This window comes from Narcine bancroftii, chromosome 5 (assembly GCF_036971445.1).
Source record: "Narcine bancroftii isolate sNarBan1 chromosome 5, sNarBan1.hap1, whole genome shotgun sequence".
NCBI lineage: Eukaryota > Metazoa > Chordata > Chondrichthyes > Torpediniformes > Narcinidae > Narcine > Narcine bancroftii.
The window spans coordinates 251732233-251746506 of record NC_091473.1 but is presented as its reverse complement, the minus strand read 5'-3'; the positions used below and the strand labels follow the sequence as shown (position 1 = coordinate 251746506).

At 43.0% G+C, this 14274-nt stretch overlaps 1 protein-coding gene across 4 annotated transcripts in view; it reads left to right on the top strand.

Moving 5' to 3' along the window:
- LOC138765195 (solute carrier family 41 member 1-like) overlaps positions 1–9580 on the top strand; it is a 52894-nt gene extending 43314 nt beyond the window's left edge. For all 4 annotated transcript variants that reach the window (XM_069942128.1, XM_069942129.1, XM_069942127.1 and 1 more), the window contains exons 9-11: positions 438–572; positions 2660–2808; positions 4492–9580. In XM_069942128.1, coding sequence (XP_069798229.1) covers positions 438–572; positions 2660–2808; positions 4492–4677 — 470 coding nt within the window. In that variant the 3' untranslated portion in view covers positions 4678–9580. The remainder of the gene's footprint in view (positions 1–437; positions 573–2659; positions 2809–4491) is intronic.
- Positions 9581–14274: the final 4694 nt, after the last annotated feature.

Genomic DNA, 14274 nt, shown 5'->3' with positions numbered 1-14274 from the left:
TACAATCTGCTGGAGGAACTTTGCAGCATCAGCGGGAGAAAAAGAATGGTCCACATTTCAGATTTGAACCCTTTATCAAGACTAAATTTATACAAATTTGTCACCCCAGAAATTTTTATAAAGAGATCATAATTAGCAAGCACTCAATTAATCTTTCAGGCCCTCCCTGCCTGCAGTGTACAGAGGTTGTGGAAGGAAGACACCATCTAGATGTGTCCCAAAACATCAACCGTTCTTTTTCTCCCACAGATGCTGTTCGACCTGCTGAGTTCCTCCAGCAGGTTGAGTTTTGCTCCAGATTCCGACATCTGCTGTCTCTCGTGTCCCCATTCAAAAGTTTGATAAAATTGTGAAATACTTTTGAAAGTTTCTGCCCGTTTTTTTTTTAATCAGTGGGATGTGTTGTGCTGAGTTTGACTTGTGCTCTTTCTCCTCAGGTGTGGGTGGTAACCTGGTGGCTGTGCAGGCCAGCAGAATTTCGACCTACCTCCACCTCTCTGCCGTGCCTGGTGCAGTGCCGGGAGGCATGCACAAAAGCTGCCCCAGCCCCTGCCGAACCTTCTGTAGCTCAGGTGAGAACTGTCTGGTATGATCAGTAAGAAAAGTATACCAGTTTCTATGAACTTCATGGGTAACATAGTGATTAGCATGAGGCTTTACAGCGCCAAAGACCCAGGTTTGAATTTGGCACTGTCTGTAAGGAGTTTGTGCATTCTCCCCATGTCAGTGTGGGTTTCCTCCCACCCTTCAAAATGTATAGGGGTGTCTGTTAATTGAGGTATTTGACCACCAAGAGCTCAAGAACTGAAAGCGTCTGTTGCCTTGCTGTATGTCCAAATTTTTTTTAAATTAAATAATTGTTTTTAATTCTATTTAAATTTAAAAATTCACTCAGCATAAGGCTCATCAAGCTGAGTTAAAGTTGTCCCTGTGACCCTTCAGGAGCCCAACTGGGGACCCAAGAGTCAGATAGCATGGAACAGGCCCTTCAGCCCAACTCATCCTTGCTGACCTAGTTGACATTCTAGGCTGGTCCCATTGGCCTGCATTTGGTCCTTGCCCTTCTAAACCCCTACTATCTACAGTATATCTTTATCCAAATGTATTTGGAATGTATAAATTGTGTCTGCTTCTATAGTTTACTCTAGGAGCCCCTTTCCAGTTAAGAGTTACCCTCTGAAGGGAAAAAGTTGCCCCTTGGGTCCCTCCTGAATCTTTACCCTCTCACCTGAAACCTATGCCCTCTAATGCTTTAATCATCTATCCTGGGAAATAAGAATGTGAGGCTTTACTTTATCTGTACTCCTCGTGATTTTATAAACCACTATCCTACACTCCAGAGAATAAATATCCAACCGATCTAACCTCTCCCTATATCTTGAGCTCCATAGTAAGGAGAACCAGTTTTCTGTGTCAGAAGACAGATTTTGGGTGATTAATAAAAGAAAGCATTTTTTTCCTTCCTCAGCAGCTTGAGACTTGGAATGAGAATCCTGAAAGAGTTTTGTAGTTGCATTCAAAACAGAACTAGGTAATCTGTTCACTTTTCAGAACTCTGAGGAACAAACAGACTAGTGGCGAGAGTCTAACGAGAGGTTTCACAATCTGCACAGTTACAGCTTTGGGATTCCCCTGTTAAAACATTTGGGAAACCCAAAGTCCCACGAGTTCAGAAAGTGACACCTATTATTCTTGCTTCTTCTGGAAAAATTCTTGCTTCCTAAATTTTCCCCAGAGTTTGCAGTTTAATTATTAATGTAAAACCTGATATCGAAAGCAGCATCAGTTCCATGTTTTCCCCAATCAAAACTGATGAGATGAGGCCCCAGGCTTTGGTTTAAATGTTTGGAAGTCCACAGGGAATACATTCCATATTCCATTCCCTTCTGGTTGGTAGAAAGCTTGCAACCAAGCACTCAAGGTAAGGTTAGCACTGAGATCAAGTAGGCAGTGATTACACAGCTAAAATAATTTCCATGGTTAGGAAATGAAATGGAAAATCTGAAATTTTAATATTTTTTAAATTAGATGTACAGCACGCTGACAAGTCCTTCCTGCCCATGAGACCGTGCTGTACCATAGAACTTCAACCTTTCCAGTCTGTGCCGAACTATTTTTCTGCTTAGTCCCACTGACCTGTACTCATTCCATAGCCCTCCATACCTCTCCCATCAACATATCTGTCCTAATTCTTCTTAAATGTTAAAACTGAGCCTGCTTTCACCACTTCAGCTGGTAGCTCGTTCCACACTCCCAACATTGAAAGAGTACTCCCTGTGTCCCCTTAAATTTTTCTCCCTATGTCCTATGGTTTGTATCTCACCTACCCTCAGTGAAATGCACCAATCGACCTACAAACCCCAAACATTTCCCCGGAGCCCCCGGGGAAAACCCACACAGACACAGGGAGAGCGTACAAACTCCTTACGGACAGCGCCATATTTAAACCCAGGCCGCTGGTGTTGTAATGGTATTGTGTTGACCTCTACACTAACTGTGCCACAAACGGTCTTGTATCTAGTCAGCAGATTTCATGATTAGTGGGATTTTAGGTTTTCTGTGGAAGGGAAGCTAAATCCCTCTTCTCAGTGAGCTGTTGTGTGATGAATTGTGTGCTTTGCCTGCTGCAGAGAATAAGTGTTTGTATCTTTCTTTGCAGATTTGAATTCAAGGTCATCTCGAGTCTTGTTTCTTCTTGTTGTTCCTGGACATTTGGTCTTTCTGTACATCATCAACTCCATGCAAGGGGGACATACAACACTTACACCAATATTTATAGCATTCTACATGATGGCTGCTTTACTGCAAGTATGTTCCTTATTGACAGTTGAAATCCCTTTGTGTTTCTTTCCCCCCTCCCCTCCCCCCCACAATTGGAGTTCTGTAAAGTACTGATTTGAGCTATTGGTGTTACCTTAGACTATTTCTCCCCCCCCCCCCCCCCCCCCATTGTGACTGTTGGGATGTACGTTATGGAACACTGGGACCTGGTTCTCCAGTTTGATTGCACGTGCAGGCTATTTGGACACAGTGCCAACCAAGCCAAGGATCATAGTCGGCCACAGTCTGTCTGAGTCTTCTGCTGTGGTGATTTTAGCACCAGTTAATGCAAGTCGTTAGATTTAGAGAATAGTATTCAATAAAATAAAAGGGAGAGGACGTGGAGGGGTGGTGGGGTGGGAAAGAAAAAGAATTAAAGCACAAAGGGCTGCATTGGGAAAGGAAATTAAAAATAGGTTTGGTCATTGGGCTCCTTTTTGGCTTTAGAATGGTGTATAAAACAAAGAACCCTCACCAGGTTTAAAAATGAAATGCTTTGCAGGGGAACTGGAGCAAGAGAGGGGGCATTGAATGAGCTTGGTGATTATAATACTGATATTTGAATATTTTGGTTCTTTTTTTTAAAAAATGATCTGTTATTTAGAGCAGCCATCTCAGCCTTTTTTGTAAGCTATGCCCTGGCCCCAGACTCTTCTCAAAGTTTATGGGCACCTTGCCCTGTGAAGCAGTGAAGTTTTGGTTTCTTCCGCAACTCTCTCCTGACTGCATTTTTTAAAAATTGTTTTATATGAGGTGAAAACAAGGCATTTACTTAAAGGGCAGCACAGTTGGCGTAGCGGTTAGCACAACAACGCCTTTACAATGCCAGTGATCGGGACTGGGGTTCAAATCCCACGCTGTCTGTAAGGAGTTTGTATGTTCTCCCCATGACTGTGTGGGTTTTCCCGGGGGCTCCGGTTTCCTCCAACACTTAAAAATACACCGAGGATGTGGGTTGATTGGGTGTGAATCGGGCAGCATGGGCCGAAATGGCCTGTTACTGTGCTGTATGTCACAATTTAAATGTGTTGTGGCCCCCGTTTTAGAATGGTGGGTCAAGAGTAATAAACATCACTGGGGATGGAAGAGGTAATATGTGGTATCTGAGTTTTATTTATACAGAACATGTTCTAAAGCAGTTTGTCATTTTCTGAATCTAGTGCATTGTCCAGTGGTTAGGAAATAAAATGCTCTGCTTGTTTGACACCCAATACTAAATAAGAACCAGTTACCTTCAGCAAAGCACTGGGTGGAAACTGGACCTGCTGTGTCTTCCAGTCCTTCAGAAACTCCATGCCCAATCAGAGAAAATAAAGCAGAAAATTGAGGATTTGAGAATGTGAGAAAAGTTAAGTGTGTAGAAGAGATCAGTGTGAAATCTGTGAATTAAAATTCTCTGTTTGAAGAGAGGTATGGGTGTGTACATTGTCACATCTGATTGAAGAGTTCCTGGGAATCCATGGGAACTATGACGGTTTTCACCACCGATTTGTACCTGGCTCAAAAATGTTTCAAATTATAGTGCAGATTGGCTTTTATCAATACTTGTTATTCCTGGCTATATTGTACATATACATCACAGGTTTGCGATGTGCAGGTGTTTATTATTGAGAATTTTGAAAGCAAGTGGTTTGCTGTAACAGGAAATGTGATTCTTTGTTATAAATACAGGTGCTGATCCTGCTCTATGTTGCTGATTGGATGATTCATTGGATGTGGGGGCGGGGCATGGATCCAGATAATTTCTCTATTCCTTACCTGACTGCTCTGGGTGACTTGCTGGGGACAGGATTCCTTGCACTCAGCTTCCATATTCTCTGGTTGATTGGAGATCGAGATACAGATGTTGGTGATTAAAAAGAAGGCTTCCCTCCTATTCGCCAACCCCCCCCACCCCCTCCCCTCCAAAAAAAATGGGGAGATTAGAATCAGCAAGTGCAATTCAATGAAGATAATTTTTAATGAAACTTGACACAATGGAGACTGTTTTGTGTGCAGTCCGTTGCAACGACTAATGGAGATATCTAAGCGGACTGCAAATTATGTTTGATCATGAGAGCTCACAATGGAATCCCTGTTGTTTGTTAAAACTGGATTCTGCAGCATGGCAAAGTGGATACTGACTTCAGAACTGGAAGCTGCTCATTCAAATTAACATTGGTTAATATTTTGTGGTGTACGCGGGACTGTAACGTGTTATTTGAACTTGAAGTACGTGGTGGGCTTTTCTTCTGAGTCACACAGAACAAGCTTCCTGAGAAAACCCTCGGTCTCTGTTGAAAACCTGTGAGGGGATACTCTGCAGTAGCAGGTGGAAAGTCTATTTTACACTTTTTTGTAATGAATGGGACAATTATGAATTCACTGAGCATAATCCGTGTAATGCATTGTGCAAATTTGCTTCATCTACACTGCAAGATGTGGGGAGAAAACCTCTAAACTATATATTTGTATCTATAGATTTACTTATAGATATACAGATAAATGCCTGTATCCTTAATATTTGCCTGTTGTTTGAAACTACCAGATTTAATGTAGGTTACAGTTTAGAATCATGGTTTAGAATCTCTCTCTGACCCGCTGTCCAACATGTACCTGGTGCCAGGATGAAGGGACAAACTCCCTCTGAATACCTGCTCCACCTTTGGACCTGTGTTCTCCTTAAGTTTTCCCAATCTATCAATGTCAGAGCAGAAAGTAATCAGGCATGACAGGCAGGTAGAATTCGGGCAAGGGTTTGGAAGTGAGGACAATTAGCAGTTGCCAAATAGCTTTTGCTCCTGAGGTCACTGAACACCATTTTCTGGGCTGGGTTTAAGGGGTAGAATCTTAGGATGATGCAATGAATCGGGAGTGACTGAATATTTTGGCATTAAACCAAAACTTGCCCAATAAGTCACGAAACATCTGTGTAAAGGCAGAACCGTGGCTACCAGTTGTTAATAGAAAGAAATTCTGCTTTGCTTTTCAGCCACTTCCCATAAAGGTGCCTATTTATGTCATACAGCAGATTTAACCAGGGTTAACAGAAAGTTGTATGAGGTTTGGAGATGTCTCCAAATTTTAATCAAAGATGATCATTGGTAAAGTGGCTCCATTGCCAGCTGGATAAACAGTTTTGAATATTGTGGGCCCCTTGGACATTTTTCCAACACATTATCACATGGATTGACTGTGAGGTTCAGCTTTTTCTAACAGAAACACCTTAAACTGACGAAGCCTGCCATTCTCAACTTTATTTTCTTTTATGCTCCCTTGGACCGCTGCTCAAAGTTTATGGGCCCCCTTCCCTGTGAAGCAGTCAAGTTTAGTTGGTTTCTTCAGTACATTTCTCCTACTGACTACATAAATAATTTTTAAACATTTTATGATTTGAGTCCATGGCGCCCCCCTCCTCCTTAAATATGCTGTGGCCTTCAGGGGGGCTTGTAGTGCCACTGTTGAGAATGGCTGACCTAAGCAATGAAATCATACATGTTTAAGTCCTTTCAGCAATGTTGGTCACAAATCATTACTTGGGATAGGAACTGAAATTCTCAGCTAACTGTAACTTCACCCAATGACTGTGCATTGCAATCTGTTGGTGACCTCACCAGTTGAGTTTTATGGAGTCTTGAGTTGACCAAAAGTATGTCATCAGAGACGGTCGCAACTGTAAAACATGTCTCAAGTCTCTGAAATCTACATGTCGTGGATCTGTTGCAAGGAATCCAATAGGGGTTGCACTTTTGTATTGCACTTTTTCCTTGCAGGTTCCAAAGATTATTGTGAAGGATCATTTAACATGCACTGGAAGACTTGCATACTAATTGGTCATGGAGTTTTGAGTGTAGAAATTCATCTTTGATCATGTGTGAAAAACTGGAAATGCCCATGGCTCTGCCCTCTGCTTGCAAATTTCCTTTCTCAGTGAGGTGGGAGAACCAAAATTTGTGATCCAAATCGATTTGTACCTGCTGCTCTTAATGCTTCATATTTAGCATGTGGCTGAGAATTAAAAACCCAATCCTTCACAACTTCTGCCTTTTTTCTCTTAGAAGGCAGTGAATCTCTTGAATTCTCTACTACAGAGGACGGTGGAGACGAGATTATTTTTGTGAAGTATTAATGAGGAGTGGATGAAGTTTTGAAAGATCAGAGAGTTGGGTCTATGGGAAGCAAAGGAGAAAGGATCTGCTGTGATCACATTGGAAGGTGGACTCAGTGTAGCTGCATCCGGCTCAGATTTCCTTGAGCTGATTCCCAAATTGGTGATTGTAGGTTTTTGGACCAGGTGGTAGCCTCCGTCTTGAGGGATTTGCATCCACCAGTGGTCAATGCGCCAGGTCCAGCAGCAATTTTTTTTTGTTCCTTTTACCTCTTTATTTTTCCTGGCTGAGTCCAGATCTTAATCCAAGAGTTTGGTTCCAAAACATCTTGAAACTCTGCACCACAAAATGTAAAATGGAAGCATTCAGCAGATCGGAGATGCAATTAATGTTTCAGGTCCATGACTTGGTGAGAAACCAAGTGATTTGGCTTGCTGTTGGGGGGGAAAGGGATGGAGGGCACAAAGAGAATGTTGAATTGAGTGAAGGCCAAGGGAAATCCAGCAATATGGTGGTGTCTGAGAGAATGGTGCCAACTTATGAATCATGGTTCAGATTCATTTAAAGGAGATGTTTGTGGAAGGTCATGAATTAGGGTGGGGGGAAAAACAATGGTGGAACTCAGCTGCAGACTTAATACCCTCCCAAGCCTTCAGACCCCCTCATCTCCCTCAACTCCTCTCCAAGCTTTCATTCTTCCTGTGCCTTTAGATCCTTTCGTCTCTCCTCCAATTCCCCTCTGAACTCCCTCTTTCTTCCCACCCCTGTGCTCCTTTCTTCCCCTGATTTTTTTTTTTCCTTTCTCGCCCCCACCTTTTCCATTCAGAGAGCTATCCCCTGACCGTATCACTTAGCATTTTACTCTTACCCCTATCTACCTATGACTTCTTGCCTGTGGCCCTATGCTCCTGACTCCCCTCCCACACCATTTTATTCAGGTGCCTGCCTGCTTTTAACTCATACCTTTGAGAAGGGCTCAGGACAAGAACGTTGGTTATGTATCTTTGCTACATGAAGAACACTGCATGACCTGCTGAGTTTCACTGGCATTTTTGTATAGATTAAATAGAAAGCTAGAAATGTAGCAGATCAGACAGCATCTGTGCAGCGAGAAGCTGATGACCTTTCATCACCTATTCAAATGTTCAAATCTGGAAACTTGCACACATTCACTTCAAACATTTAATGGAGTTATTTCCAACACGCCCTTGCTTGTTGATTAATAGACATAACTGCCTTTTATTTAATGTTCATGACTGAATGGCTGCCACGCTCTTCTCCACGCGGACAAACTGTGGCTGCTTCCTCCGGGTGCTTATCACTCCAGAAATCAAAGTCCCCAACTTCATCCTTGCAGCACAGATGGAGACCATTCTGTCTTCTGTGCCAGCCCCCACGTTTCATTCTGTTACTAGCCCTCTTCGACCAGATGTCCCGAGTCTCTTGAAATTTCAAGTCAACGGCTTTCCGATGAAACGGTTCTGTTCCCAAATTCTTGCATGTGCATTCATTTCTCCAGATCTACCACTTATTTTAAATCTACATCAACTTTTATCAGATGGCTCAGAGCACCCTTTTTGGATGTAGTTCCGATTCAGTTGAGGAATATATCAGGTGATTCTTTTAACAGCAGCAGGAATTTGGAATCAATGTTAGGATGCCCCATATATTTTGCTCCCAGCTCTTGCTTAACCTGGACAGCTCTTTCTAAATGCTATGGTGAAATAGATTAAGCGTTAGGGGCTGTAGGTTAATTTGGGTGGAATTGGGTGGCACAGTTTAATGGCCGGAATCTGCTTCTACTGTGCTGTAAATAAATTTTTTAATTTAAACCACATTTCTTTCTCTGTTCTGGCTAGAGTAATTTTTTGGATATTTGCACACTTAATGCCTAAAAAATTTTACAGAAAAAATGCCAAGAGCTTCTCCTTCCATAACCCCCCCCCCAAAAAAAACATTACAACTGATGGTAACTTAAAAAGAATGACATAGCAGTGTATGAATATTTTAATAACTATGGATGAATCTTGATTAAATAATTGAATCTGTCTAGTAAATGCACATTCTAGATAAAAATGATTTTATGAAAAATTGTTTTATTTTGCACGACCTAAATATTATGTTAGAATTGTTTTAGGCAATTTGCTCTCCTTGGCTTTTAGGGGGGGGGGGGGAAATTGCCATCTTAACTCTGTAATAATCCAGGCCTTTGGTGGTGGCTTTTCAATGTAAGATGAAGAACTTTGGCATTGAGCTTGCTGCCTCACCGATAGCTAAACTTTCAAACCGAAAATCATATATTGGTGCAATTGTGGAGCAGGTTTTCAGATTAACTCCCCTCAAGTTATCAGTATTTCACTGAATGGTTATAGTTTTTTTTCTGCACTTGTTATTTTTATTCTGGAATGTGATCCAAGATGCAAAAAAAGTGCATCCTAATAACAATATTTGTATTGAGACCAGATGTATTTTTATCTTAACTTCATTCTTGTACTATGAATGGAAAACCTGTCCAGATCCCACCCTGTTGTGCTCAGTGTTCTGACCCAATTTCCTGCAATGTTTGTCCAAAATGAATATTTATATTCTAAATTGCCCAAGATGTTGTGAACATCCTGGGAGTCTGTATTTGCTAAAATAAAATGTCATACAATGACAACCTCCCTTCGTAACCTTTTGCCCTTTTATTATCTTCTCCCCACCAAGTTTCTGGTGTGACAAACTAGACGTCTGGTCTTTAACCATGCAATGCATTCTTGTGTCATGAAGGAGTCTATGCAAAGTTTGTTTCGTGCTACCAACATTCTGAATGATCAGTACATCGGAATTTAAGATTTTATTTATCTGTGGAATGTCTTCCCTCTTCAGAGGTCCTGAAGTGTCCTTTTCCTAAAACGCTGGGTTCTCTTGCATGTCATTGTATTGTGTCTGTGTATTTAAAACATCTCAAACTAAAATCAACTGTGCTGCGATGAGTAAGATGTTAGAAGATGCCAGGGCAGAATCAGGATTTATTGTCATGAACAAGCCATGAAATTCGATGTTTTGCAATAGCGTCATAGAGCAAATGTACAAATTATAACCATCTTATGACAATGCTATCAAAAATAAAATAAAATAATAGCAGTAACAGAGCCCAAAAAAGTGAGGCAGTGTCTTTGGTTAATTGATCATTCAGGAATCTGACGGCAGTGGGGAAGAAGCTGTTCTTGTGCCGCTGGGTGGTCGTCTTTAGACTCCTGTACATTTTCCCCAATGGTAGCAGAACGAAGAGGGCATGGTCTGGGTAGTGAGGATAGAGGCTTTTTTTTTAAAGACATCACCTCATGTAGATGTCCTTGATGGAGTGAAGTCTGGTGCCTGTGATATCGCCAACAGAGTTAATAACCCTCTGGATTTTAGTCTTCTCCTGAGAGCTGGCAGTGATGCAACCAGCCAAAATGCTCTCCACGGTACACCTGTAGAAGTTTACGAGTGTCTTCAGTGACATACTAAACCTCCTCCCACTGGGAAGCCACTTTTGTAATTGCATTAATGTGGAGGCTGCAGGACAGATCCATGGAAATATTGACACCCAGGAATTTGAAGTTCTTGACCCTCTCCACTACTGAGCCCTCAATGAGGAGTGTTCCCCAACATCCTCCAGAAGTCCAAAATCATCTCAGTTTTGCTGATATTCAGCGCAAGGTTGTTGTCATTACACCATTCAATGAGCTGATCTATCTCCCTCCTGTACACTTTCTCATTGCTGTCTGTGATTCTGCCAGCAACTGTGGTGGCATTAGCAAACGTAGATAGCATTGGGATTGTGCCTGGCCACACAGTCATGGGTGTATAAAGGGTAGAACAGTGGGCTAAGCCCACATCCTTGGGGTGCGCCTGTGTTGATCATCAGTGAGAAGGAGACATTGTTTCCAATTTATGCTGACTGTGGTCTTCTGAGGAGAAAGTCAATGATCCAGTTGCAGAGGGGGATATGGAGGCCTAGAGTCTGTAGCTTCTTGACCAGCACTTGGGGAATAATGGTATTGAAGGCCAAGCTGTGTTCAGTGAATAGCAGCCAAATGTATGAATTGCTGTTTTTGAGGTGATCCAGAGCTGAGTGGAGAGCCAGCGATATTGCATCTACCATGGATCGATCATGATAGGCGAATTGCAGTGGGTCGAGATCTTGGGTATGTGTTAATTCTGGTCATGACCAGCCCCTCGAAGCATTTCTTCACAGTAGTGAAGCAGCTCACACTACTCTCCTTGGGTACAGGGATGATTGATGCCCTTTTGAAGCTGGTGGGAGCCTCTAACTACAGCAGTGAGAGGATGAAAATGTCCATGCATTCTCCAGCTAGTTGGTGCAGATTTTCAGTACCCTGCCAGGTACAATGTCAGGCCCTGATGCCTTGGGAGGATTCACCCTCTTGAATGATGTTCTGACATCGTCCTCAGAGACAGATCACAGGGTCCTCAGCCTTTTCAGGAATTCTGTTTGGTGGTTCTCCTCAAAGCGGGTATAGAAGATGTGGGTAGTGAAGCAAAGCAGCCATCTATAGCGTTCGCCCTCACTTTGTAGGCTGCAATGGTCTGCACTCCCTGCCATAGCTGGCATGTATCTGTTTCCAGTTTCATCAGGAATTGCCACTTTGGTTTGGAGATGGCCTTCCACAGGTTGTTTCTGGACTTTTTGTAAAGATCCTGTTCCCGGGCCTTAAATGCCCTTGTTCTTTCCCTCAGCAGGTTGCAGATTCTCCGATTCATCCAGGGCTTCTGGTTGGGGAACACCCAATATGTGCACGTACTCATGCACGCAGGTCTTGTTGAAGTCAGTGACACCTGTTGCATGTTCCTTCAACTCTATAGATGAGTTCTTGAATATGTTAAAGTCCACTGATTCAAAGCAGTCCTTCAGACACTCCTTCACCTCCCTCAACCACACCTTTGCCATCTTCACCGATGGTGCTGTAGTCTTTAGTCTCTGCTTGTACACCAGGAGTAGAAGTACAGCCAGGTGATTAGACTTACCAAAGTGCGGTCATAGTGTGGCTGTATATGCCTTTTTCATGGTGATGTAGCGGTAGTTGAGTGTGTAGGTTCCCCTGGTCTCACAGGTTGGCCTGATTGAAGTCCCCCACATAATCGTGAAGGCAGCAGGATCTGGTGTCTCGTGGCTGATGATCACAATGCTCAGTCCCTCCAGGGCCCGCCTGATGTTAGCCTGGGGTGGAATGTACACTGTGACCAGGATGATGGCGGTGAACTCCCTCGGCCGGTGGAATTGGCGACTTGATCGCCAGATGTTCCAGATTGGGGGAGCAGGACTGGGACATGACCGTCGCATCTGTGCAACACGATGAATTGATGAAGACACAAATACTGCCTCTCCAAAGTAAAGGGAAGAGTCGAACTCTTCCCTTTTCCCTTGATGCCAATCAAACTGAATTGGCCCTCCATTGCTAACTGCACCCTTGGCATCTTCTGGGAAAAGCTTGAGATGAGAGCAAGAAATTGGACTAAATTGTGGGTGACATGGTCAGCATAACACTGTTACTGCGCCAGCAATTGGGGTTCAAATTGGCCACTGTCAGTAAGGAATTTGTACTTTCTTGCCATTCTGTGTGGGTTTTCTCTGCGTGCTCTGGATTCCTCCCACATTTCAAATTGTACCAGACGTGTCGGTTCATTGGGTTGCACGGGCTCATGGGCCAAAAGGGCCTGTTACTTTGCTAAATGTCTAATTTAAATTCTGTTCACTCTCAGTGATTGCACCCTTACTCTGAACTTAGCTGACACAAGAGAAATTAGCAAATGGGTCTTTTAGGGTTGTTTTCTTAATCCTGTACTGGGGCAAAAATTAAAAGCTAAAAGGGACATGAATTTCCAAAGGTGATGAAAATTAAGCAGCAGGTGCTGGCTATTAAACAGAAAATTCTGGAAGTGCACAATAGGTCAGGCAGCATCTGTGGAGAAAGAGAGAGAAATGGAGTAAAAATATTTTGTAGCTATGAAACCAGAGGGAATGTTCAGAGATGAAAGAATTCGAGCAGGAAGAGTGAGGTTGTTTCCCTTGCAGCACAGAACGACGACGATGAGATCTGCTAAAGGTGGACAACGATGAACTTTACAACAAAGGAGCAGGGCCTTTGGCCCACAATGCCTGTGTAAACCATAGTGTCAATGTCAACTAATCCCATCTAGCCTTTCATCTGCTGCCTGTTCTCATGTTTCTTGAACATTGTTCTCTGCCTCCGACACACCCCTGAGTCTTAATGAAGGGTTCCAACATGAAGCAAGATTGGTGTAGCGGTTAGCGCAATGCCTTTACCGCGATAGGGACTGGACCTGGGTTCCAATCCCGCACTGTCTGTAAGGAGTTTGTACGTCCTCCTCATGTCTGCGTGGGTTTCCTCCAGGGGCCCTGATTTCCTCCCACCCTTCAAAAACATACCGGGGTGTAGGTTAATGGGGTGTAATTTGGGCAACACAGAATCACAGGGCCGGATTGGCCTGTTACTGTACTGTATGTCTAAGTTAGAAGCATCAACAATTCTACTGCCCCCCCCCCCCGCCACCCCCCGCAACTGATGCTGCCTGACCCACAGAAGAGTAAGCTGATGAAAATATAAAATTATGAAAGGGACGGAAATGTCAAATACTGGAGGGCACAGCTTTTAAATGATTACTTTCCTCCAGCAGATTTCTTTTTGCTCCGGATTCCAGACTCTGTGGTATCTCCTGTCTCTATTAATGAGATAATACTGCTTGCACCTTCTCTCCATGGTCACCATGGTTTCACCCTGTCAGAGACAAACCCCTCTCCCTTGTTGATTATATATAGCTTCATGGTTGGTTTATGTAGATTAAATACAGGGAAACGGTTCCCAGTTGCAGACAATTCAAGGCTCAGTAGGCAAACATTTGAAGTACAAAAGAGGGAAGTCGGGGAATCTGTTTTTCGCGGTATGATTATGATCTGCCTTTAAGGATAGCGGAATAGTTCATAGGAGATTTCAAAAGAGAACTGGATAGACTGGATGAAAAGAGAACTCACATTCCACTTTAAGCAATCCCTTTGCCATCGATGCTGTGTGATCAGTAAGGGATTGCTTAAGGTGGGATGTGAATGGGAAGAAAATGTTTGAAAACCACTGTTTTAATTGTCCCTCATTGACTCCTTTGTACGGTTTCATGACTCCAAAGGAAATGGGCCAATTACATTTCTTCTCATGCAAAATATTTTACTAATAATTGGCTCCGAAGCAGTGGTTCTCAACCTTCCCTTCCCACTCACACCCCACCTTAAGCAATCCTTTACTAATCACAGAGCATCGATGGCCTACGGATTACTTAAAGTGGGATGTGAGTGGAAAGAAAA